Source organism: Chanodichthys erythropterus, chromosome 3 (assembly GCF_024489055.1).
Source record: "Chanodichthys erythropterus isolate Z2021 chromosome 3, ASM2448905v1, whole genome shotgun sequence".
Lineage (NCBI taxonomy): Eukaryota > Metazoa > Chordata > Actinopteri > Cypriniformes > Xenocyprididae > Chanodichthys > Chanodichthys erythropterus.
In genome coordinates, this window is record NC_090223.1 from 6,654,934 (window position 1) to 6,679,292 (window position 24,359).

A 24,359-nucleotide genomic window follows, 5' to 3' on the forward strand; every position below is an offset into this window, starting at 1 on the left:
ATTACCTCGTCGTTGTTTCCTGTTCCTGTTCTTCGTTGGACTCTCTCTTTGGATTGCACTCACGGATTCACGGACGCACAGACTCACGGGCTCACGACACCATCTCACCTCACCACAGGATTCCAGCTGCCCATCGAAGTCCCTGCGTCACCACTCTCCTGCTACTGTCTTTCTCGTTTGCTGACTAACTCTGGTGTGAAGCTCTAATAAAGAGATTAACTTGCACTTGCATCTGTCATTCTTTCCGTGACAGAGTGCTGTTGATCTGAATATCAGATCAGAAAACAAGTACATTTATTCCTCTTTAAAAATTATTAAGACACATGGTGAAGGATTCAAATAAATCATGTTGATCAGATCTAACCAATAAAAAACGATGATACGTAATGAATCCCCACCCATAACACACTAGTAACTGCCTAGCAACCACACAGAACACCATAGCAACTGTGTAGCAACACCCTTGAAGGAACTCAGAACACCCTATAAACTATATGTCTGATATGACAGCATGGACTCAAAACCTTCACATTTAAATCGTTCAGACTTTAAAACCACTTCAAACTACTTTCAGACTTTCTCAAGCCAACATGAAAGTTCCTCTACAAGCTTTTTCATCGACTTACATTATAATATCATATTTTCTAGTACTGTACCACTGAAAGAGTTCATTCAACACATTTTCAGTGTTTTCTGTTGATGAATAATTATTTATTTCAGTTCTAGAGGTGATATGAGTGGTGAATTTATAATATCTATAAATCGATACATCTAAATTACAGCAAGTTGTTGCCAAAAATAAAGACTTACTAGGAGTTGAGCTGCTATTCAGAGTTTGCTCGGATTTTCTTCCACTTTTGGTTCTGCAATCTCCTTCTCATTATAATATCTTTACAGAAGAGGAACCGAATACCCTTGTCTGTTCTTTTTCCTACATGAGCAGGAGCTGAACACACTAAACACACACATGAGAAACACTCGTACTGCACACTAACACCAGACAGAAACAGAGACACCTCATGAGTGAATTTGTTCAACAAACTTTATTCATTTCACGAGTTCACACTTACAAATGATTAGAAAAAAGTATGTGTATTTGGCATGCTGTCTAGGGAAATGTCGGTCAAACCAAGTGTACTCCTCCGTATCTTTGGTTAAGATAGTAGCCAGGCAAGTGTGAGGAGACAGGGTGGTGGAGGGATGCAGAAAAAACTGTTGAGGAACAAAGGTGAGTCGGCTACGTATTTATAGGCCTCCTCTTATGCTGATTGGGTGATCATTTGAATATGCTCCTCCTGAACTTTGTTAATAAAACATAATAATCTCCCACTGATCATAATTAAGAGCCTGATGTAAATACAGTAAGAGATTCATAACAGGAGTTTTGGTGATCCAGTGATCCTGTATCACTCTTCTCTCCTCATCTCAGTGACGCACCAGTTCAATAAACGTTATTTCTGGACTAACAAGGAAGATTTGAGCTCTGAAACTTACAGGATGTTTTTATAGTACAATGACTTCTCATATGGCTATAGATAAAGGAACATTTGATTTCTCAATTTATGACCCCTTTAAGTCAAGTCAAGTCAAGTCAAATTTATTTATATAGCGCTTTTACAATTGGTAATTGTTTCAAAGCAGCTTTACATATTAGAAGCACAGAAAAAAAGGGAAGTGGTTAAAACTGTACAAACAAGCGTGGTAATATGTAACATATACAAGATGGTGCTACATTAAGCCAATGTCGGCTGACTTCCAGGGGTGGAAAAAAAAACCCTAGGAGAAAAACCCAGCGTGCTAGCACTGGGAAAAAAGTCCTAGGAGGGAAAAAATGCCTTGGAAGATATATATATGTAAATGTATATGGAGATCAAAATCTGAATTGTACATTTTTATTATAGAGATTAAAAATCGATTATATATAAATATATGTAAGCGGATACGGGGATTAAAAATCTGAATTATAGATGCAGCCAGAATTGGATCTTTAGGCCCATTGTCTCCTGGGCTACGTTGTAGTCAGGTCCAGACGCAGGTTCTCCATCTGATCTGGATACGGCCTGGATCCAGCACCCGGCAAACCTCAGGATAAGCAGAGACACAGGTATTAGCGGAGATGCCATTCTTATTCTGATGTACAGGTATATCTAGTGTTATAGGAAATGTTCTCAGTTCCGGCCGACCTAATTATTGCAGCGTAACAATCCTTTAACGGATTTGAAAAATGTTAATGTATTGATAATGTGTTATGTGTATGCAAGAGCAAAGAGATGTGTTTTTAGTCTAGATTTAAACTGACAGAGTGTGTCTGCTTCCCGAACAATGCTAGGAAGATTGTTCCAGAGTTTAGGTGCTAAATAGGAAAAGGATCTGCCTTTAAGAAAATTAGTAGCAATCATCCAACATTTAATCTAAACTTGATGGTGTCACTATTTCTTCAGGGAGTTTTTTTCTGTTTTCTGAGAAGAAGAAAATCAAACAATGAACAATCCTCTGTGAGTTTTTGCTGTTTTAAATCTTGTTTCAGATGGTCTCCAAACTCAGCAGTATTTTATTGTAATATTGTAGGCATCTCTATTTCCTCTGGGTGCTGCGAGTCCTTCCTCCCTGCAAAATAAAAGCATTGACTGACCTCTCGTATGTGTTTTTACCATGATTGATCCAGATCAGATGAGTGTGAATCATCAGATTGTGTGAAGCTCAAACTCACCAGCTCTTCTTGCACAGATGATCTGAAGAAGAATCACAGTAGGAGCAGCAAACACTGCCATCTCAACAATCATCACAATCACTGCAGGAAACATGTGTGGAAGAAGAAGAAGAAGAGAAACTGGACATGACTAAAGTCAAGGGGATTCAATTATGAACAGTTATTGATGAAGCATTTACAGACTGACTGATAGTTTAATGGTGTAAAGCTGTCAGTAGAAATGAACGTGTCGTACCTCTGAATAATGATCCAGCAGTCACACTGACTTCAGTTTCTGATGCTGTGTCAGCTGGACCTGTGGATCACGTCTGTTAGTTCACTTCAACACATCATGACACATATAAGTGAAGAGACTGATGATGTGTGATAGTGATCATGTGATCATGAACCTTGTGTAGGAGCTGCTGCTGTAGTTTGGCTTGATTTCTTCTCAGAGTTTGAGCTGCTGACTGGAATCAGAAGATGAATGTTCAGATGTTCATCTGGAGGACATTAACATCATATTTTACAGTAGTAATAGTTGTTTCTCACCTGAATACTTGACAGTGTATCTGACTGAGGTCTGGAGTTGATTTCTGAGAGTAAGCTGACATCTCCACTCTCTGTTGTCATCTTCATTCAGGAGTGTTGTAGTCAGAGTGATGATACAGTAATATCTGTAAAATAATATCTGATATCTGGAGTCTGTCTTCAGATCAACACCAGCCTGATTCACCCACAACAGATGAAGTCCCTCAGAACGAACCCAATGATCACAGAAGAATACAGAATACAACTGACAGGAGAGAGTCACAGAGCGACCTGGACTGATCTCAGTCTGTGAGGATGATGATGATGATGATGATGATGGAGACACTGAAACTGAACACAAGACATAAATCACAGACTCTTCAATCATCATGTGAGTTTAAAGGTAGAATCTGCTCTTTTTAAATTGATCACAAAATCATTAACTCACCATGAAGAACATGCAGATCAACACCTGCATCAATTCCTTGTTTTTGTTGTTTTCCTTCCGGACCAGTCCATTGTCTGCAGCTGTATAATCCATGATCTTCTTCTGTGACGTTCTTGATGTTCAGAGAGCAGTCAGACCCCAGACTCAGTCTCTCATGTCTCTCTGTGTCTTTATTCTTTATCCCTTTAGTAATCAGTTCAACTGCTTCTAAATGTGTGAATCTGTTATAGGTCCATGTAGGTGAATTGCAGTCAGAAAGATCATTATTACAGGGCAGACGGACATTTTCACCAGAACTGATGAACACATGATCATTATCCTCTCCACTGGTACCTGAAACACAGTATATTTGACTGATCATTATGATATATTAGGGGCAGTTGTGGCCTAATGGTTAGTGTGTTGGACCTGAAGGTCGCAGGTTCTTGTCTCAGTACCGAAGGTCGTGGAATAAATAATCAGCGCTCTCTTCCACTCTCATTAACTGAGGAACTTGGTCAGTTCTAGGATGAGTGGATATCCACGGATTAGCCCATGTGTGTCAGAATACACAGGAAAAACGTTAAATAAAATAGGTTTTAAATTGGTTTATTTTTAAACAGGGTCAATCTGTCTTGCTTATTAAAACAGAGAGTCACAATGTCACACCGAGTTGAAGTGAAAACATTAATCCACAATCATCATTAACACTGAACACGATTAAACTCTACAATAGCGACACCATGGGACCGAGCTTTTACTGTAAGAAGCTGCCTGTGATCAAACTCATCAACAAAAATGAAATAATTCATCCCACAGTAAGAATATCAGACTTCGCAAGATGATTTACAAACAAGAGTAAAAGCACAGGTAAAGTTCAGCATGTGCACTACTATAGCTATTGAGAGCAGTAAATCTTCTTCGGTAACACTTTAGATTACAGCCCGGAAAGTACTGCGTAATTACGACGAATTTACAGCATAACTTTCAATAATTATAGTGTAACTATACAGTAAGTATGTGTAAGTATAGGGGAACAATATGTAAAGTATTGGGAATAAAGGGGTAACAACCAGGAAAATAAGAAATTATTTATACTGTAAATATTTTATAACTAAGGGGTAAATATGACATTACGGGCCGTAAATTAAAGTGGAGCTTGTTACCCTCTTATTTCATGTAGTTACAGGGTAAGTAATTAATAAAATGCAAACAATCTGATATCACTGACTCTGAAACCTTTATTTGAAAAACAACTTTATTAAAAACAGGTCTACAACACTTATTATTCATTTTTTTAAATCAACTTTTCATTTCAAACTCTAAAGTCCTGACAGAAAGTAACACATTTTGTCCATTTTTTGGTTGTTGTTGTTTCTCGCTTGGCTTCCTCCTGCTCTTGTTTCTCAACTGATGAATCTTAGGAACGAATCCCGTTGCTATTCTGTATTATAAGAAAATACAGTACACCCCGAAATTTTCTCATGGTTTAGGCTATTCATCTTTTCGCTTCCGACCAACTGACACCAGCGCCTGCATGAGAGTCGACTTTGCGTTTGACGAAGCACATTGAAGTGAGCAACGTGAAGCTTTCATGACGTTCTTGCGGACGATTTGTGTGAAACTCGCACGAGAACTGCCGTCTCTGTTATTCTGTCTTGTTTGTTTCTCGTTCTCATTAACTGTTTGTCACAGACACGTCAGGTTCCACCTCACTCCCTTACCCACGCACTCAATCACCGGAGTTCTGATCACCGCCACCTGCAACTCATTACCACAATCACCACCACGCTATTTAAACCCCACACTCACACACACATATTGTCCGGTCTTGTTTGTGATACGCATGTTGTATACTTACCTCACGGACTCCCAACTCGATACTTACCTGTCTCCATACTCTCCATCGTCTCCTCGTGTCTCTACCTGCCTGTGTGTGTGAGTGTTCCCGTCTGCCAGCTCCAACGTCTTCATCTACCCACATCTGCAACATAAACTAAGGACAGTATTACCTCTCTTTCACCTCCAAGTTCATCTTATCCATCATTGCACTTACCTGTTGCTCTGCTGATATTGCAAATAAACATCCAAACTGCTTTCATCTCTGCCTCCGGTGTCTATATTGTAACAGAAGACCGGACCATAACAGCTACCTATCAGCATGAGCAGCCAAGACCCTTTCGAAGAGCTCATGGACGCAGTTCGTCGAGCACTCACTCCTCAACCACCGTTGCCGTCACCAGCACCAGTCACCGCTGCTGCCACCGCCTCCACTGTCACCTCTACACCGCCAGTATTCACCGCCAGTCCCATGGCCAAACCGGCGCCCTACTCAGGATTGGCGGAGGATTGCAGCGGATTCCTCCTTCAGTGTGAGTTGGTCCTGGAGATGCAGCCGCACTTCTACACCACCGACACGGCGAAAATAGCGTTCATTATATCCCAACTGCAAGGTAAGGCCCTGCAATGGGCGGATTCCCTCTGGACTCAAAACGGATCAGTTGTTAAATCCTACACGGCATTCATCACCCACTTCAGAGAAGTTTTCGGAAAACCCCTGGCTGATTATGTTATCTCCACATGCCCAACCCGTCCTCCTCGACCCGTGGTGAGTGCTATCATTCCCTCTCTCCAAAAGATGAAACCACTCACCACTGTAGTAAACCTTACTGCTGCTAATGCTTCCATTCCAGTGGTGGTGCTCCTCGATTCAGGGTCAGCAGGAAATTTCATCTCCGGCGCCCTCTGTCGACACCTCGGGATCAAGACCTCGCCTTCTCCGATTAACTACCAGGTCCACTCCATCACGGGCAAACCCCTGAGTCGCAAGACGATTCGACGCTTCACTGGACCCCTTCAACTGCACGTGGGTATCTTCCACACTGAATCCATCCATCTGCTGGTTCTGGAGGAATCCACCGCTGACGTGGTTCTAGGGCGCCCGTGGCTGGAACTCCACAATCCCAACATCTCCTGGCGCACGGGCGAAGTCCTGAAGTGGGGCGACCACTGCTTCCCTGGCTGTTTCCCAGAACTTCCTATTCCAAGATCTCCTCTCTCCACAAGTCTCTCCATCAACGCTACCTCCATCGAAAGTCCTGTGGAAAAACGTTCCGTCGAAGTTCCACCCGACTACGCCCCCTTCAGAGACGTCTTCTGCCTGCAACGCGCCTCCAAGCTTCCTCCACACCGGCCAAGGGACTGCGCCATCGATCTGTTACCGGGTGAACCAGTGCCCAGGGGACGCATATACCCCCTGTCAGTACCGGAGGAGAAGGCCATGGAGGAATACATCAAAGAGGCCCTTCAACAAGGATACATCCGCCCGTCTACTTCCCCTGCTGCTTCTAGCTTCTTCTTCGTGGCCAAGAAGGACGGAGGCTTGAGGCCTTGCATAGACTACCGCTCTCTTAACAAGATAACTGTGAAATTCCGGTATCCACTTCCCCTCGTCCCAGCGGCCCTGGAACATCTCCGCGGTGCCACTGTGTTCACCAAGCTGGACCTCCGCAGCGCGTATAACCTCATCCGGATACGCGAGGGGGACGAGTGGAAGACCGCCTTCGTCACGCCCACCGGCCACTATGAATACTTAGTCATGCCGTATGGCCTGGTCAACGCCCCCTCCGTATTCCAGCATTTCATCCATGAGGTGCTCCGGGAGTTCCTCCACAAGTTCGTTCTCGTGTATATTGATGACATCCTCATTTACTCCCGGAGCCTGGCCGAACATCGCCACCACGTTGCGGAGGTCCTCAAGCGCTTACGGCAGTTCCATCTCTTCCTAAAAGCAGAGAAGTGCTCGTTCCATCAGCCCTCAGTCCACTTCCTGGGATACCTGATTGACCACAGTGGCATCCGGATGGACGAGGGGAAGGTTTCTGCCATCCAGAACTGGCCTACTCCAAGTACCATAAAAGAACTCCAACGTTTCCTCGGATTTTCCAATTTCTACCGCCGGTTCATCAAGAATTACAGCACCATTGTCAGTCCACTCACCAACCTCCTCCGTAAGCAGCCCAAGTCTCTCTCCTGGTCCCAGCCTGCCACAGAAGCTTTTGAGACGCTCAAGAAAGCCTTCACCACCGCTCCCCTCCTCGTCCACCCCAATCCAGACCTGCCATTCGTCATGGAGGTGGACGCCTCCACCACCGGAGTGGGAGCGGTACTATCGCAGCAGCAGGGGAATCCAAGTAGGCTCCATCCATGCGCCTTCTTCTCCCGCAAGCTCAACCCGGCGGAGATGAACTATGATATCGGGGACCGTGAACTCCTGGCTGTCAAGCTTGCCCTTGAGGAGTGGAGGCATTGGTTGGAGGGAGCAAATCACCCATTCCAAGTTCTAACTGACCATAAGAACCTCGAGTATCTGTAAGCTGCTAAGCGACTTAACCCTCGTCAAGCCCGGTGGGCAATGTTCTTCTCACGATTCAACTTCACCATATCATACCGCCCTGGTGCCAAGAACCTCAAAGCCGATGCTCTCACGTCTCCACGCTCCCGAGGAAAAGAACGACGAAGAACGACGCAGTCTACCGACTGCCATGGCCACAGCGGAATTAATGTTGAACCACGTCTTCCGTCACTATGGAATCCCCGAAGATATTGTCTCTGATAGAGGACCTCAATTTGTCTCTTGAGTCTGGAAAGCGTTCTTCTCCCTCCTGGGTGTGACCGTCAGCCTATCGTCTGGATACCATCCTCAGTCGAACGGGAAGACGGAACGGAAGATCCAGGAGATCGGCCGCTTCCTGCGTACCTTCTGTCACGGCCACCAGGACTTCTGGAACCAGTACCTGGGTTGGGCCGAGTATGCCCAGAACTCCCTCCGTCAAGCCACCACTGGATTAACACCCTTCCAATGCATACTCGGTTTCCAACCCCCACTGTTCCCCTGGGACGGGGAACCCTCCAACGTTCCAGCTGTCGACTACTGGTTCCGGGAGAGCGAGAGGGTATGGGACTCAGCTCACCACCACTTGCAGAGAGCCCTGCGCAGGCGCAAGACGACAGCCGACCTTCGGCGCTCCCACGCTCCAACCTATCAACCGGGGCAGAAGGTCTGGCTGTCCACCAGAGACATCCGGATGCGCCTGCCCTGCAAGAAGCTGAGTCCCCGCTTCATTGGCCCGTTCACCATCCTTCGACAGATCAACCCCGTCACCTACAAACTCCAACTTCCAGCACAGTACAAAAGAATTCATCCCACCTTCCACGTGTCATTATTAAAACCTCACCACCCTTCTGTTCTTCCTTCCACAGAACCTGACGTGGCAGCCGCCGAGCCCCCCCTTCCACTCATCCTGGACGATGGAACTGCTTATGTGGTGCGAGAGATCTTGGACTCCCGGCACCGTGGTGGTCTATTAGAATACCTGGTGGATTGGGAAGGCTATGGTCCCGAGGAACGCTCATGGGTCCCCAAGAATGATATCCTTGATTCTACTCTATTACAGACTTTCCACACCAACCACCCGGACAGACCTGCCCCACGACCTCGAGGACGACCACCACGACGTCGGGGTCCTCGGCCCTCAGGAGCGGGCCGTGGGAGGGGGGGTACTGTCACAGACACGTCAGGTTCCACCTCACTCCCTTACCCACGCACTCAATCACCGGAGTTCTGATCACCGCCACCTGCAACTCATTACCACAATCACCACCACGCTATTTAATCCCCACACTCACACACACATATTGTCCGGTCTCGTTTGTGATACACATGTTGTATACTTACCTCAAGGACTCCCAACTCGATACTTACCTGTCTCCATACTCTCCATCGTCTCCTGGTCTCCTCGTGTCTCTACCTGCCTGTGTGTGTGAGTGTTCCCGTCTGCCAGCTCCAACGTCTTCATCTACCCACATCTGCAACATAAACTAAGGACAGTATTACCTCTCTTTCACCTCCAAGTTCATCTTATCCATCATTGCACTTACCTGTTGCTCTGCTGATATTGCAAATAAACATCCAAACTGCTTTCATCTGTGCCTCCGGTGTCTATATTGTAACACTGTTATTCTGTGTATTTTGTTGTGAGCATTACTAAAAAAATAATAAAAAATAAAAAAACTGACGGCATGAACATCTGCGTGAGTTTACGCTACGTCACGCTTCAAGTTACGTCAAGCATGAACTCTCAACCCTCGCATGCACGCGCAGAAGACAGCTGGTCGAAAGTTTTAAAAATATTAAAATATATGGTATCGTTTCACTTCAGAAGACATCGATTCATCCATTAGGGTCGTATGGATTACTCTAGTTATTGCTGTTTGTGCTGTTTGATGCTTCGACTTTTAGGAACACGTGAGCTTGCATTATAAAGCGTTCCCAGATTATTTATTTTTTTCCTAAAATCCTTTTTGTGTTCATCTTAAGAAGGAAAGTCGTATACATCTCAGATGGCATGTGAGTAAAAGATGAGTAAACGGTGAGCACATTTCCGGGTGTTCTGTATTTTCTTATAATGCAGAATAGCAAATGGGATTCCCTCTTAAGATTCATCAGTGGAAAGAAAGAAAAAGAGGAACAAGAGGAGGAGGAAGCCAAGCAAGAGAAACAAATAAGAAGTGTTGCAACTTTAAATCTGTTTTGAAATAAGTTGTTTTTCAAGTGATATGACTGTTTGCGTTTTTATTTATTTTTATTAATAAATTACCCTGTAACTACATGAAACAAGAGGGTAACAAGCTCCACTTTAATTTACGGCCCGTAATGTCATATTTACCCCTTAGTTTTGGGCCTTTCTGCAGTAAAAAATCTTCGCCCATTCTTCATGCACATATTCTGTTTTATAGGCTACCCTATTCTTAATTTATGCATACACACACAAACACTTAAAGACAAGAATTATTTTAAACGCAGGTCTCTATACATTTTTAAAGGAGCACTTATGCATGCATTTACATTGCACTTACTAATTGCATAAATAATCTCATAAGACTAATGTATCAAATATAAATATTGGAATACAGAAATATAAAATTAAAAATGAAATATGGAAGTAAAATTGCTACTGGGTGGCGGCAAGCCACTGTTTTACTGAGTAAATCAGTCATTTATTCAATCGATTTGTTCAAAACAGATGATTCATTCATGAAATAAGTAAGAAACTGTTATAATTAATGGGTCAGTGAATCATTGACTCGCGAGAGTCGTTCAAAAACGCAAAACCGCTGTGTTGCTGCAGATACGCACAACATGTCTGGAACTATTTTCGTAAGTAAAATGTTTATTTTTTATTATCTTGTTTACTGAATTGTTGCCCTGACAATGAATCGTCATTTAAAACCAAATAAGAAAACCTGTAAAACCTATAACAAATATCTATATCTGCTGCTTCACATTGACATGGATCAGTAGCAATCTAATTTGAGAGATACAGTGAGTTAGAGATCCTGAAGCTGTTGCATCTTGGAGTTTAAGTGCTGGGTGGGGCTGTTTTACTTCCTTTTTTGAAGAAGAACTTTGAAATATCCATTTTAATGTTCAAATAAACTGATCTAGTAAAATACTACACACCAAATAACCGACTGGCTCCAAAAGATCTAATCTCATTGGCTGGATCGTGTAGACCCTTAACTAATGGTTGGTCAGTTTACATGTCAGTCAGAAGCTCTAGCCTCAGTGGGTGGTTTTTGCCGAGAGTGAATGGCAAAATAAGTTTTCAATGTAAGATTTGCTCTCTGCACTGTATGTGTGCAGCAAATCTGCAGCTCCTATAGAAATAGTTTTAATGCACATGAAAACTCAGTGATGGTGGTGCGTACAAGGCATGGTAAAAACGTTCAGGGCTTCACTGAAAACATTCGGGCTTCTAGAGCCGCCCCTGTGGGACACCACCATACTGGCCTACATGTCACGTCACTTTATGTATGGTATAAAAGGCTGGATGTCTTTCATTTTTTTTAAACTCAATGAAAACAAAATAGAGATTATTACATTTGGACTGACTGAAACTTTTAATCTTGGTCCTCTGATCTCGTATAATAAAACGGCGGTGAAGAAGAGTGTTTTATTTGACAAAGCTTTTAAATTTGATAATCAAATAAATGCTGTTGTCAAATCCAGCTTTTTCCACTGGAGACTTCTGGATAAAGTCAAGACGTTTCTCTCTTTTAAGGAGCTTGAGAAAGTCATTCATGTCTTTATTTCTTCAAGTCTTGATGATTGTAATTCTCTGTATAGAGGAGTTAGTCAGACAGCGTTGTCACATTTGCAGCTGCTTGATGCTGACAGGGACGTGAAAACAAGAGCATTTTACCCTGATTTTATCTTCTCTTCATTGGTCACCAGTGCGTTTCTGAATAGAATTGAAGCTTCTGTTGTTTGTTCTCAAATCTTTAAATGGGTTGGCACCACCTTACCTCACAGACCTTTAAAACAGCAGACATCTACTAGATCTCTTAGTTCCTCTGATCAGCTGCTTTAATTGTTTCTAGATTAAACTCATAACGATCTTTGTCTTGATCATGTACCTGTTGAAATCTCTGAATATGAAGATAATTGTTGATCATCAGATGTTTGAGTGACTCTATGTCCAGTATCAGGAATAATACAGTATGATCTGTATGTATCAATACACAACTCTGAGATCACAACGTGAATGTGTGCAAGAATAAACTGAGCATGTTCAAATCAACTCTTTCCAGACTAATTCCACTAAATGTCTTTAGAGAAAATCCAGATTTCTTTACCTGTGAGAAGTGAAGAGAGAATGATCAGTCCCAGCAGACACAGATCACACTGATCAGCCATTTTCTGTTTCTGTCAGTCTTTCTCTTCATTATATAGTTATATATAGTTTCCTCAGACAGGAAGGGCTGGTCGTGTCTAAAGAAAGAACTTCCTCTGATCTGAACTGAGTGTAGTTCTGGTATATAGTTGTCATTTAGTGACATGATGCCAATGCATAATGGAGAAGTGTTGATTTGTTCTTCACTGATGTTTAAATGTAATGTACAGTACACTTCTACTGTAATAGGAACAGTCCCTGAAGATCAACTCATGGTTGATGTTCAAGAGCACAATGGTAACAGCTCAGGAAGTTTAACCTACAGTCATTCTGTTTCCACACAGACTTTGACACGACAGCAGCTCTGAAACATGTTCTTCACTGTGATAAAGTGCATATTAATAAGCACACTGACTCAACACACATCTGATCTGAGCACAGTTCTTTCCATTACTGTTAGTTTCACTTCTTTCTTTTAGCAGTTTTCTGCATGCAATTAAAATCTAGAAATAAAATCATTAAATTATTAGTGATAAAAGTAGTTCCCTTTCGTGGGAACTATCGACGCTGCGTGACAATGCATTGGGAACCTTCTGCGTGATGTTGTCTGTGTGCACTGTAAAAAAAGAAAAAAAAAAAAAAAAAAAACTCGCTCTCAGAATACTGTTCCAGTATTCCCCGCGGATCGCGAAAAAGAAGTCATTCGTGGGGTTCACAAATGGATCTGACAGAGGGGTTAGAGACGGGCGCTCCCCTTTCTCTGCCCTTACCTGCCAGGTTCAGTGCCGTCTCCCAGGTGGAAGCACGCTCTGCGGTTTCTTCCCCGGGTTGAGGCACCGGTATTTCACATGCCAGCTCTGAGGATCTGAGGACTCGCCACCTCACACACATCGTGTTAGGGAGTGGAGCATGCACGTCAGTTCAAAGACAAAGCAGCTGACGGTTCATTCATAAAAATGTCCCGGAGTGTAAAAGAAATGAACTAGCGGGAGTTTTTATCTCCACTCCTGTTGGCTTTATTCTCGAGGGAATAAAAGTCTAACACGAGGCTTAGATCTCGCGTTTGCAGAGGCAGCGCGTGGATTAAGTGTGCAACAAAAAATATACGGCTCGCTCGGATCTTGCGTTTGCCAAGGCTGCGCATAGATTGCGTGCACGTAGTATATATTGTATATAATGTTTATATATATATATATATATATATATATATATATATATATATATATATATATATATATATTTTTTTTTTTTTTTTTTTTTTTTTTTTTTTTTGGAGGGAACTGAGTAGACGGGAGTTTCCCTTTCTCTCTTTCCCTATAATACCTTGCAAACTATTACGAGCTATAATTCTCTTTGTATTCTAATATATTCAGCCTGTCATTTTTGACTGTTTTGGGCTGTATTTAATTTAAGGATTAAATGAAATATTGAATACATTAAATTCTGAGGAACTTAAAGGAAAAGGGTGTCACCACCCTGTCTCCCCCGCAGAAAGCTTGGGGATCGGGACAGGTGACACAGCTGAAGTCTTTGTGAAGTAGGACAGATCTGCGGACTGTTATTATCACCAAGAAGGCTTCAAAGAGGTCCTGACATCTGTGGGCCAGGATCCATGAGGGCAGCCCCTCCGGAGGGGGTCCTGTGTTAGAATATCTGACACCCGTCCCCCTTTGGCGCCCTCAGGGGGCCGTTATGCTAACCCTGCCACCCAGTGTGCGTCAGGGCGCAACGGTCTCCACCGACCCTCCGAGGAGAGCCGGTCATGACTTGATTCGTCTGTTTTCTGCCGGTGCGCCGCTCCAGACCTTAGTAGATTTTATGGTAGAATGGAAACTTCTACCGAATATATCAAAATGGGTGCTGCTCATCATAGAAAAGGGTTACAGGGTCTCGCCCGCCCAGATTCAATGGGGTCTTTCCCATAGTGGTGACCCCCGAGCAGTCTCTGGTTATGGAACAAGAGGTTATGACACTCTTGCGAAAAGGAGCTATAGAAAGGGTTCCTCCTCCCAGCAAGCTGTCAGGCTTCTACAGCCGCTACTTCATTGTTCCAAAGAAGGATGTGTCCTATCATAGATTTACATGTGTTAAATCACTCAATACGAAAGCTCAAATTCAAGATGCTTACACTTAAACAGATTATCCCACAGATCAGGTCCAAGGACTGGTTTGTGGCGATAGACCTGAGAGAGGCATACTTTCAGGTGTCCATCCATCCTTCCCATAGGAAGTTCCTCAGGTTTGCTTTCGGGGGCAAAGCTTACCAATACAGGGTTCTTCCTTTCGGCCAGTTATTATCACCCCGCACATTCACGAAGTGCGTGGATGCAGTGCTGGCTCCACTGAGACTCCAGGGCATCCGCGTACTGAATTACATAGAAAGTGATCCTAGCTCAATCAGAGCAACTAGCAGTTCAGCATCGAGATGCTGTTCTGTACCACATGAAAAGGCTCGGGCTGAGGCTCAATGCCAAAAAAGAGTGTGCTAGTTCCGGCTCAGACTACCACTTATCTAGGTGTAGTTTGGGACTCCACCATGATGCAGGCACATTTGTTTCCTGCTCGTGTGAGTTCCATTCTCGCAGCCGTGAAAGGGGTGAAGTTAGGCCAGTCACTCACTGTAAAACAGTTCCAGAAACTGTTGGGTCTTATGGCAGCTGCGTCCAACATCATACCTTTTGGCCGAGGCTACGTCTGTATGCATTTCCCCCGATCACCTTGCTCCCAGGAGTTCTGGAGAAAGTACGCCGGGAAGGGGTCAGCCTAATACTGGTAGCCCTCTTCTGGCCAACCAGAATATGGTTCTCGGACCTAGTGTCCTTATTAGACGGCTCCCCAATGGAGCTTCCCCTGAGACAGGACCTCCTGTCGCAAGCGGGCGGCTCGATAATACATCCCCGCCCAGAATTGTGGAAGCTATGGGCCTAGCCTCTGAGGGGGCCAGGCTCATAGATGCTGGTCTTCCAACTGAGGTTGTGGAGACCATCCTTAACTCCAGAGCTCCCGCCACGAGGAAGCTTTATTCCTATAAACGGAATTTATTTTCTGCTTGGTGCAGACAGAATAATATGGACTCTGTCCACCCTCCTATCAGCTTTGTGCTAAGACTTCTCCAAGAAAAATTATCGGAGGGCCTATCGCCTTCAGCCTTGAAGGTTTACGTTGCGGCTATCTCAGCCTTTCATGCTTCTCTTGAGGGTGGCTTCTCGGTGGGTCGAGACCCCCTCGTCACATGCTTCCTCTGTGGCACACTGAGGTTGAGGCCTCCAGTGCGCACAAGGGTTCCGGCCTGGGACTTGGCCGTGGTCTTACAAGGGTTAGCTGAGGCTCCCTTTGAACCACTAGAGGAGGTTCCTGAGAGGTTCCTCACTCTTAAAACGATTCTTTAATTGGCTATCACTTCTCTGAAGCGGATAGGAGACTTACAAGCACTTTCTGTTGCTCTTTTTCTTGAATTTGCTCCAGGAATGGTGAAAGCATTCCTGTATCCTAGACCGGGTTATGTCCTAAAGGTCCCTACCAATGTCCCAGGCCCCATTGTGCTTCAGGCCTTCTATCCTCCTCCATTTGAATCTGCGGATCAGGAAAAATTTAATCTGCTGTGCTCAGTAAGGGCTTTGGATGCTTATGTCCACAGAGCTGCCCTGTGACGTAAATCAGATCAATTGTTTGTCTGTTATGGGTCCCCTAAAAAAGGCGGCCCAGCATCGAAGCAGAGAATGAGCAAGTGGGTGGTCGAGGCCATCTCACTTGCCTATGAAGCGGCCGGACAGCCTTCTCCTTTGAATGTTCGCGCCCATTCAACTAGGGGTATGGCGGCATCAAAAGCTTTGATGTCAGGAGTTTCCATGGGTGATATATGTGATGCAGCTGGATGGTCATACCAGCACACATTTATTAAGTATTATAACTTTGATATCGGCTCCACTCTGGGGTCCTCTGTTTTGTCAAGATAACTTTGACAAGTGTTTGAGCTACGGCTCAGTTGGGATTGCGTTCCCAATGCGTTGTCACGCAGCGTCGATAGTTCCCACGAAAGGGAACGTCTCGGGTTACAGATGTAACCCTGGTTCCCTGAGTAGGGAACGAGAAATAGAGAAAACATTCCACCTACTCGGGGAACCAGGGTTACATCTGTAACCCGAGACGTTTTTTAATGAAAGACGATTCATTATAAATGTTATAAATATCAGTTGTTTTAAAGCAGATAAATCAAGTGTAGAGTCAGTTCTGGAAGGTCACATCAGTCAAGCTCTCATCAGCTGACTGTCAGGTGACTCACGTCTACCTATAGGAATACGACACATATCACAGCATCCTCAGTATTATCAGCAGCTATCGCCTTTCTCAGTTAATTAAATGGTAAATTCAACAGGTAAAACCACATCATCTCACTAGGAAGTGTGCAGTCGGGAATTAGCAAGAGGGATCTTCACATGGATTTCACCTCTTGAACACGTGAATTCACCACATTCATCATAAGCCGCCTAATTTGGAAGTGACTGAGTTAGCATTGCTTCTCGCATCGCTGCAATTAGACATGAACTCGATGAAGTTATACCAATATGACTGAAGAACAAGTTCAGATGGATCTGCACTCCCCGCATGAAGAAGGGATCAAGAGAAGATCAAGCATCCACGTCACAGCCGGCTATTACACTCTCCTTCATCTCTGAATGTTTTCAGAAGCTAAGATAAGTTCCTTTTAAAGCTCACCCTGTTGAAAAAAACAGCATATGCTAGTAAGGTATGTTTTGAAGCTGGGATGCTGGTTTGAGCTGGTTTATGCTGGTCAAGTGCTGGTCCTATACTGGTCCAGGAGTTTGTCATTTAGAAAATTATGAAACCCATAGTGTACAACAAGTGGCAACTAAATAATTTATTTAATACAGAGATAATGGGCCCTATTTTAACAATCTGAGCACATGGTCTAAAGTGAACAGCACAAGCGCACTTAGGGTGTGTCCGAACCCACTTTTGCTAGTTTAAGGACGGGAAAAATGGTTGGTGCCCAGCAAATGGTCTAAAGGTTGTCCCTATTCTCTTATTGAGTCATGGGTGTGTTTCGGGTGTAAAGTGAAATAAACCAACCAGAGTCTCGTCTCCTATTCCCTTTAAAAGCCAGTTGTGCTCATGCCATGGTGCATTCGCTATTTACAAGATGGAAATTGCAAGCAGAAAAACTGAATGCGTCTATAGTGAGGAAACGGATCTGCTCGTGAGCGAGGTTAAAGCGTGTGAGTAGATCACCTACCTAGAAATGTACTCTTTTTTCACCTGGGGGGCAGCGAGGTGGAACGCAAGGGTCCGACCCGGGAGGCATAGTGTCCTGGAGTAGAGGCAGTGACTGTGATGGAGCTGGAGATGCGTGAGGAGGAATCATGTCATCCAACTGCAAACTCCTGCATTGTGGTGAAAGAAGGGGAGGATGAGAGAGTGAGGAAGCATAGCACTGTGAAACCATACCTCTTGTGACCCAGAGATTAAGAAATCTGCTCAGAAACTCTTTTGCAAAACAAAACTGAAGATTCTCCACCTGGTCCTCCTCCAGGAGAAAGAGTTGAGAGTTGGCTGAGATGGGCTGTGTCGCCTTCCTGTGGCAGCTCAACAGACCTTGTCTGAACAAGAGCCTACATGGTGACTTTCATCACCCTGAGGGGAAGGTCCATCGCCGTACACAGTTCCTGCAACAACCTGAGTTCAGAACTACCTTCATGCAGCTCTTTTGGTGCTTCAGACTGGTGTACCTGCAGGAGGACCATAGCATGCAAGGCGGAGGCAGCCTGTCCGGAGGCATGATAAGCTTTGGTGGCAAGAGCAGCCGAGAACTTACAGGCCTTACGGGCTTAAATGAACCACAATTGCATGCTCCACCTGAGGATTACTCTGGGTTCAAGCCAAAGTTCAAGATCAGAGCCCTCCTTCAGACAGCACACCAGATAAACACTATATCTGATTTGATGCAAAAACAAAAAAGAAAAGAAAAACATTTCCATCAGATTTTTGAATGACAATTTGACACACATTTGACTCATGATTGCTATTTTCAAAGTTTCATTGACACTAAAACTATACAGCAAGCAAACACATTAAAGGAAAGTGAATCATTGCCTAAACATAAAATAATGAGTGTCCAGATAAAGGTTATTTGTTTGTTGTGTCTCTGTAATTATGAATATGGAATCATCATCATACAGATTATTCAATAATAATAATAAAGTGTGAATGAAGTTTTATAGTGACATTATCATCTATTCCAGAGTCAAGACTTTCTCACAATATTATGATGGTTGATATCCGTCCTACACTTCCGTAACTAAAACAGTGAATTAATTATAGCAGTTTTGGTGATTTCATATCTGTGATCTCACTGTTGAGGTTTGGAAACACGTTACTCAGAACTCAGTTAGTTTAACCACACAGAGCAGTGATCATCTCTGAACCAGTTTAGACTGAATCATTCTGATGTCACTTCCTCTGTAGTGTTGCACTACATTCAACTCTATCTTTCAGTTAACAATAGCATTAGTTCAGCCTGTTTAATGCACTGAATTTGAACCCAGTTTTAATTAAAGTAACCAAAAAGTTTACTGTTTCTAACATTCATCTGAAATACATTTTCAAAGAAATGTATCAACAAAAACTTCTTCTGGAAGTCATTAATAAAAAAAATAGTTTTGCTAAATGGAAATAGGAGAAATGGTGTAAAAAGTCCACAAGTTGCATTTAAATGAACGCACATTTTGATTGGTAATGACAGTCATACGTCATGACGACAGACGTAACACGACACTGTCATTATTTTTACGCCAGCTAGAGGGCGCATGACTTAAAAATGTAAATATAGGTTATAATAAGGTGCTTGAAATACAACCTATAGTAAAACATTTCACTGTAAATTTAAAGTAATTAGAGAAAAGTCCTGTAAATTTACAGTAAAACACTGGCAGCACAGTTGCACTGAATTAAATCTACAGATAACTCATTTTATTTGACTGACTCATGTTGGCCAGCTGCCATGTAAGTTAATAAACTAGTATTTAAATGCCCGGTTTCACAAACAAGGCTTAAGTTAGTCCCAGTTTGAGCTGTTTAGACTGAAATCATATCTTAAAATATGTCAGAGTCATTGTTTGTGTCAAGATTCACCACAGTAATGTTTTTTTAAGGCTCGTTTATAAAAGCTACTTAAATGTCCTAATTGAACTCAGGCCTAATCATGTTTTTGTTTGTTTCTTCTGTCATTTATGAGATCCAAAACTCCCTAAACTGCAGCGCTCCATATCTCTCCGTTCAAATCCTCCTTCTCCCGCGCTCCCTGAAAGCAGCTGTCATTTGCTGACGGAAGCAAACGCCTGAACCAGGTTGGACGTGTAGACGATGACACAACCGGTTTAAAAGGGTTAACACCATGATTTCAGTGCACACTCGATTACCAACCGGCCCTGTTTCCCTGGTCAGGTGATCAGGAGAGTCCTCTGAAGTTCCAGCTGTAAACCATACTGAGGAAAGTGAGAGGGTCTGGGATCAGCTCATGTCCATCTCCAGAGGACAGTTCAGAGACATGAGTGGATACCTTTCAGTAACAAAACAATTTTATCACTAATAATGTAATGGCATGCTAAAAGAAAGAAGAGAAACTAACAGTAATGCACAAGTGTGTGTGCAAAAGAATATCCTATAAACTGTGTTCAGATCAGATGTGTGTTGAGCCAGTGTGGTTTACAATATTTTCACCCTGAAGAACATGTCTGACACAAATGTAAAGCAACTCTTTACTGTTGAACGCCCCGGGTTACTTCACTGTAACCCTGTTCCCTGAAAAGGCGGGAACGAGAAGCTGCGCTTTATTTAGCGCTATGGGAACGTCTTTAGTCGTGACCAGCTGTGAATATATGTGTAAAACAACGTCAATGACATTGACCTATATTTATAGCCTTGTATGACGTCATTGGAATGCGTCGTAGCGAGGCTATAATTAGATGATCCACCTGTGCATCAGCAGATATTTTGTCTGAAGAGCAGTCCAGGGACATCTCAGTGCGGCAAAGAAGCGCAGCTTCTCGTTCCCGCCTTTTCAGGGAACAGGGTTACAGTGAAGTAACCCGGGGCGTTCCCTTTTAAAGGCTACACTCTAAGCTGCGCTTTATTCAGCGCTGTGGGAACGAGAATACCCACGCCGCCGCACTGTGTGTCCGGACCCCCTGGCTGTGAAGTGTGTCACAAGCACAGAGAGTCTCAGACACTAGCTTGTGATGTAGACTCAAGGACATGAGAGCCCGGAGTAACATGAACATCAAAACTATAAAACCTTATGAATGTGTGCGGAGAGGACCAACCTGCCGCATCACAAACATTTTGTAAGGGGGCGCCCCCCGCCAAAGCTCTAGAAGAGGCAACCCCCCTGGTGGAATGAGCCCTAATACCCGTTGGTGAAGTGTGACCACGCGCCTCATAGGCAAGGGCAATAGCATCTCTCACCCAAAGTGACATGGTCTGTTTTGTGGCGGCCGCACCCCTGTTATGGCCGCCATGACAAACAAACAGTTGCTCTGACTTACGCCACTGGCTAGTGCGGTGGACATACGTCTGAAGAGCACGGACTGGACACAGTCTGTGAAGTCTCTCCTGATCCGGCGTAGTGAACAACGGAGGGCAGAAGGCTTCAAGTGTGACCGGATGCAAGTTCGAGAAAGGAACCTTAGGCAGATAGTCAGGATGAGGATGCAAAATCGCTTTCACCATTCCTGGGGCAAAGTCTAAGCAGGATGGCACAATGGACAGAGCCTGCAAATCCCCAATTCTTTTGAGAGAAGTTATAACCATAAGAAAAAACATTTTAGAGTTAACAGCTTGTCAGAAACTGACTTTAACGGTTCAAAGGGGGTCTCAACCAGGCCCTCCAGGACTATTGATAGGTCCCATGAAGGGATCCTGGTTCTAGAAGGGGGCTTAAGCCGCCTAGCTCCCCGAACGAAGCGAGAGAGCAGGACATGCTTGTGTAGCGTGTCTGGAACGGTCACTCTCACACTCACACAAGGACCACACGACCACTTGTTGAGATTCAGCACTGTAATTAAGAGAAATAATCAGTGGAGCAACGGGGCGACAGCTTTTCCCACCCTGGTACAGGATATTTTGTGAGGAGAAGCGAAAATCACATGCGTCATCAGCTTCATACACAAATAGACTGACATTATACAATAATGGAAAAGAATTATGTAAATGTAAATCAATTATGCCGCTTATAAATATAAATATCTTGTTTTTCTTATACATCAGATCAATATTCTTATTCTATCACAATAAATATATTACAGTAGTGTATAATATAAAATTAGTATATTACAATAGTATATTAAATACAATATCTATATTACATTATTAACATATACATTAATTCAAATATTTATACAATATAACTTCCTATAATAACATATAAACAATTATAATACCATTTGTATGTATAAACCCATATTTCACACATTAAATATCAAAAATGGAATAAAACATGAGATATAATCAGCACCGTACCATGTGCAGGCCGCACAAAGTGCGTCACAGACAGCATAAACAATTAAATTCGATTCTCTCTCCCGTAACACACTCTCTGTACAATATACATTCATTATCAGTCAACTAAATCTCTTTTCTTTTTGAAACAGAACTGATTGATCGAACATACCTGTAATTAAGAGAAATAATCAGTGGAGCAACGGGGCGACAGCTTTTCCCACCCTGGTACACACTAAGCGTACAATGCTAATTAGTTAGCGTCATGATATACATAATTTAAACCAAATAACACATTAAACGATACATTTTCATCATAGCTAACATAATCAAATGTTACTATAAGTCAATCACATTTTTCCAGCAACAAATATGCATTTTAAACAAGTAACATCATCATACCAGGATATTTTGTGAGGAGAAGCGAAAATCACATGCGTCATCAGCTTCATACACAAATAGACTGACGCAATCGCTTGCCGTGCAAGAGGAAACCCCACAGGTGCGTTCCACTGATACCGTTCCCTTCCCCAACAAATCCCCAAAGAAAAGTTCCGCTACTTTAGCGTTATTTTCACATAACTTGTGAATGATAATATAGAAACAAAATTTTGTGAAGTTCACTATACCATTTTTTTACAAATGTAGAAAAATATAAGCATTTATAAACCAATTTAAGAGAAGGAAAAAAAAAAGATAATAATAATACAAATACAGAAGGAAATAAACAAAACAGGTCAGATTAAATCAATAGATTTTTCACACTAGTTACACTTGCCCAAAGGCACACCGTCGCTCAGAGCGTGGCAAGCCGAGAGAGCGGCCACATAAACCCTGAGAGTGGCGGGGCATGTACCTGTCGATAACTTTTCCTGCAGGAAGCCCAGAACTGTAGCAATTTGGCAGTTTACTGGATCTGCATTGTGTGCAGTACACCATCTTTCAAAGACACCCCATTGTTGGCATAACTTGCTCTAGTAGAGGGAGCTCTAGCATTTAAAATAGTCTCGATAACTTCAGGTGAAAGCCCTGTGTCCCTCAGTTGGTTCCCCTCAGGGCCAAACATGAAGATTCCACATCTCTGGCCAGGGATGAAATATTGTCCCCTGCGCCTGAGACAGAAGGTCCCTCCTGCTCGGAATCGCCCAAGGCGAGCCGTCGAGGAGAGATATTATCTCTGAGAACCATATTCAATTCAGTCAACGTGGTGCTATCAGAAAGAGGCAAGTCACTTGTTGGCGAAATTTAGCTAGAACTCCTGGGAGCACAGAAAACGCATACAGGCACATTCTAGGCCACATTTGCTCATCACATCCAGACCCAGGGGAAACTGGGTGACTCCAAAAGAAATAGAGTGGACATTGCGCTGCCTGTTGGGGCGAAGAGGTCCATCTGTTTCATAAAATCTTTACCAGATTTGACTACCTCGGGTGGAGTTTCTACTCCCCCGTCGGTATGCTCTGTCTGGACAGATATCTGGGGATATAAATCGGCATGAGGGACAGGAACTTGTCCTGAGCCCAGAGCAGAATGTGCTGCACCATCCTGTCTAGACGTTGCAACGCAAGCCACCCTGAGGATTCATATTAGAGGCTACCGCAGTAATGTCCACCCGCACTAGGACATGGTAACCCCTTAACTGGTGGAGGAAGTACTTCAGGGCCAGAAATACAGCCATCAATTCGAGGCAATTGATGTGCCAATCGAGATGATGACCTCACCATATCCCTTTGGACTGGACAGCCACCTAAGGCCGCTCCCCAGCCCGTACAGGAAGCGTCTGTTGTTGGCATCTTGCAACATCAACGCACCTAGAGTGGGACCCAGGGTGAAGAACCGAGGTCTGAGCCACATAAAAAGGGAACGAAGCCGCAGCGCGTAACCCTTACCATAAACATGGATTTTAGAAAGTGCACGAAGCATTAGCGCGTGACTTACCATAAACATGGATTTTAGAAAGTGCACGAAGCATTAGCGCGTGACTTACCATAAACATGAATTTTAGAAAGGGCACGAAGAACTCAGCTCGTGCCCTTGCTCTTATTTACCGTAGAGCATTGCCTAGACAATACCTCTCGGCTCTGAGCCACAACTGAAACGTCTCATGTGCAAGAGGCCGATAGGAATCACCGAGGACGCTGATGCCGTGAGACTTAACATTTCTTGATATTGCAGAACAGTGCAATCTTGGCCTAGCCTGACATTGTTCAGGGTGGTTAGAATGGTCTCGACTCGAGCGGGAGACAATCGTGCCCGCATCATGGTCGAATCCCATATGACCCCTAAATATGTCGTTCTCTGGGTAGGACAGAGAACACTTTCCTCTCGTTTAATCTCAACCCTAGAGAAACTAGATGGGCTAGTACAACACCTGTGTTGTAACACCATCTCTTGTGACTGTGCTAGTATTAGTCAGTCGTCTATGTAGTTCAAAGGCTAGGCCGAATGGAAGAACCCGATATTG

General features: G+C 43.6%; 1 protein-coding gene across 1 annotated transcript in view; it reads right to left on the minus strand.

Annotated features, from left to right (window-relative positions):
• Positions 1-824: 824 nt before the first annotated feature.
• The window catches only part of LOC137002802 (neural cell adhesion molecule 2-like), a 39,372-nt gene continuing 15,837 nt past the window's right edge, over positions 825-24,359 (minus strand). Inside the window, exons 4-9 of the mRNA XM_067362698.1 lie at positions 3,669-4,001; positions 3,242-3,571; positions 3,100-3,159; positions 2,946-3,005; positions 2,711-2,791; positions 825-955 (exon numbers count right to left, since the gene is read on the minus strand). Of these exons, the coding sequence (XP_067218799.1) occupies positions 825-955; positions 2,711-2,791; positions 2,946-3,005; positions 3,100-3,159; positions 3,242-3,571; positions 3,669-4,001 (995 nt within the window). The remainder of the gene's footprint in view (positions 956-2,710; positions 2,792-2,945; positions 3,006-3,099; positions 3,160-3,241; positions 3,572-3,668; positions 4,002-24,359) is intronic.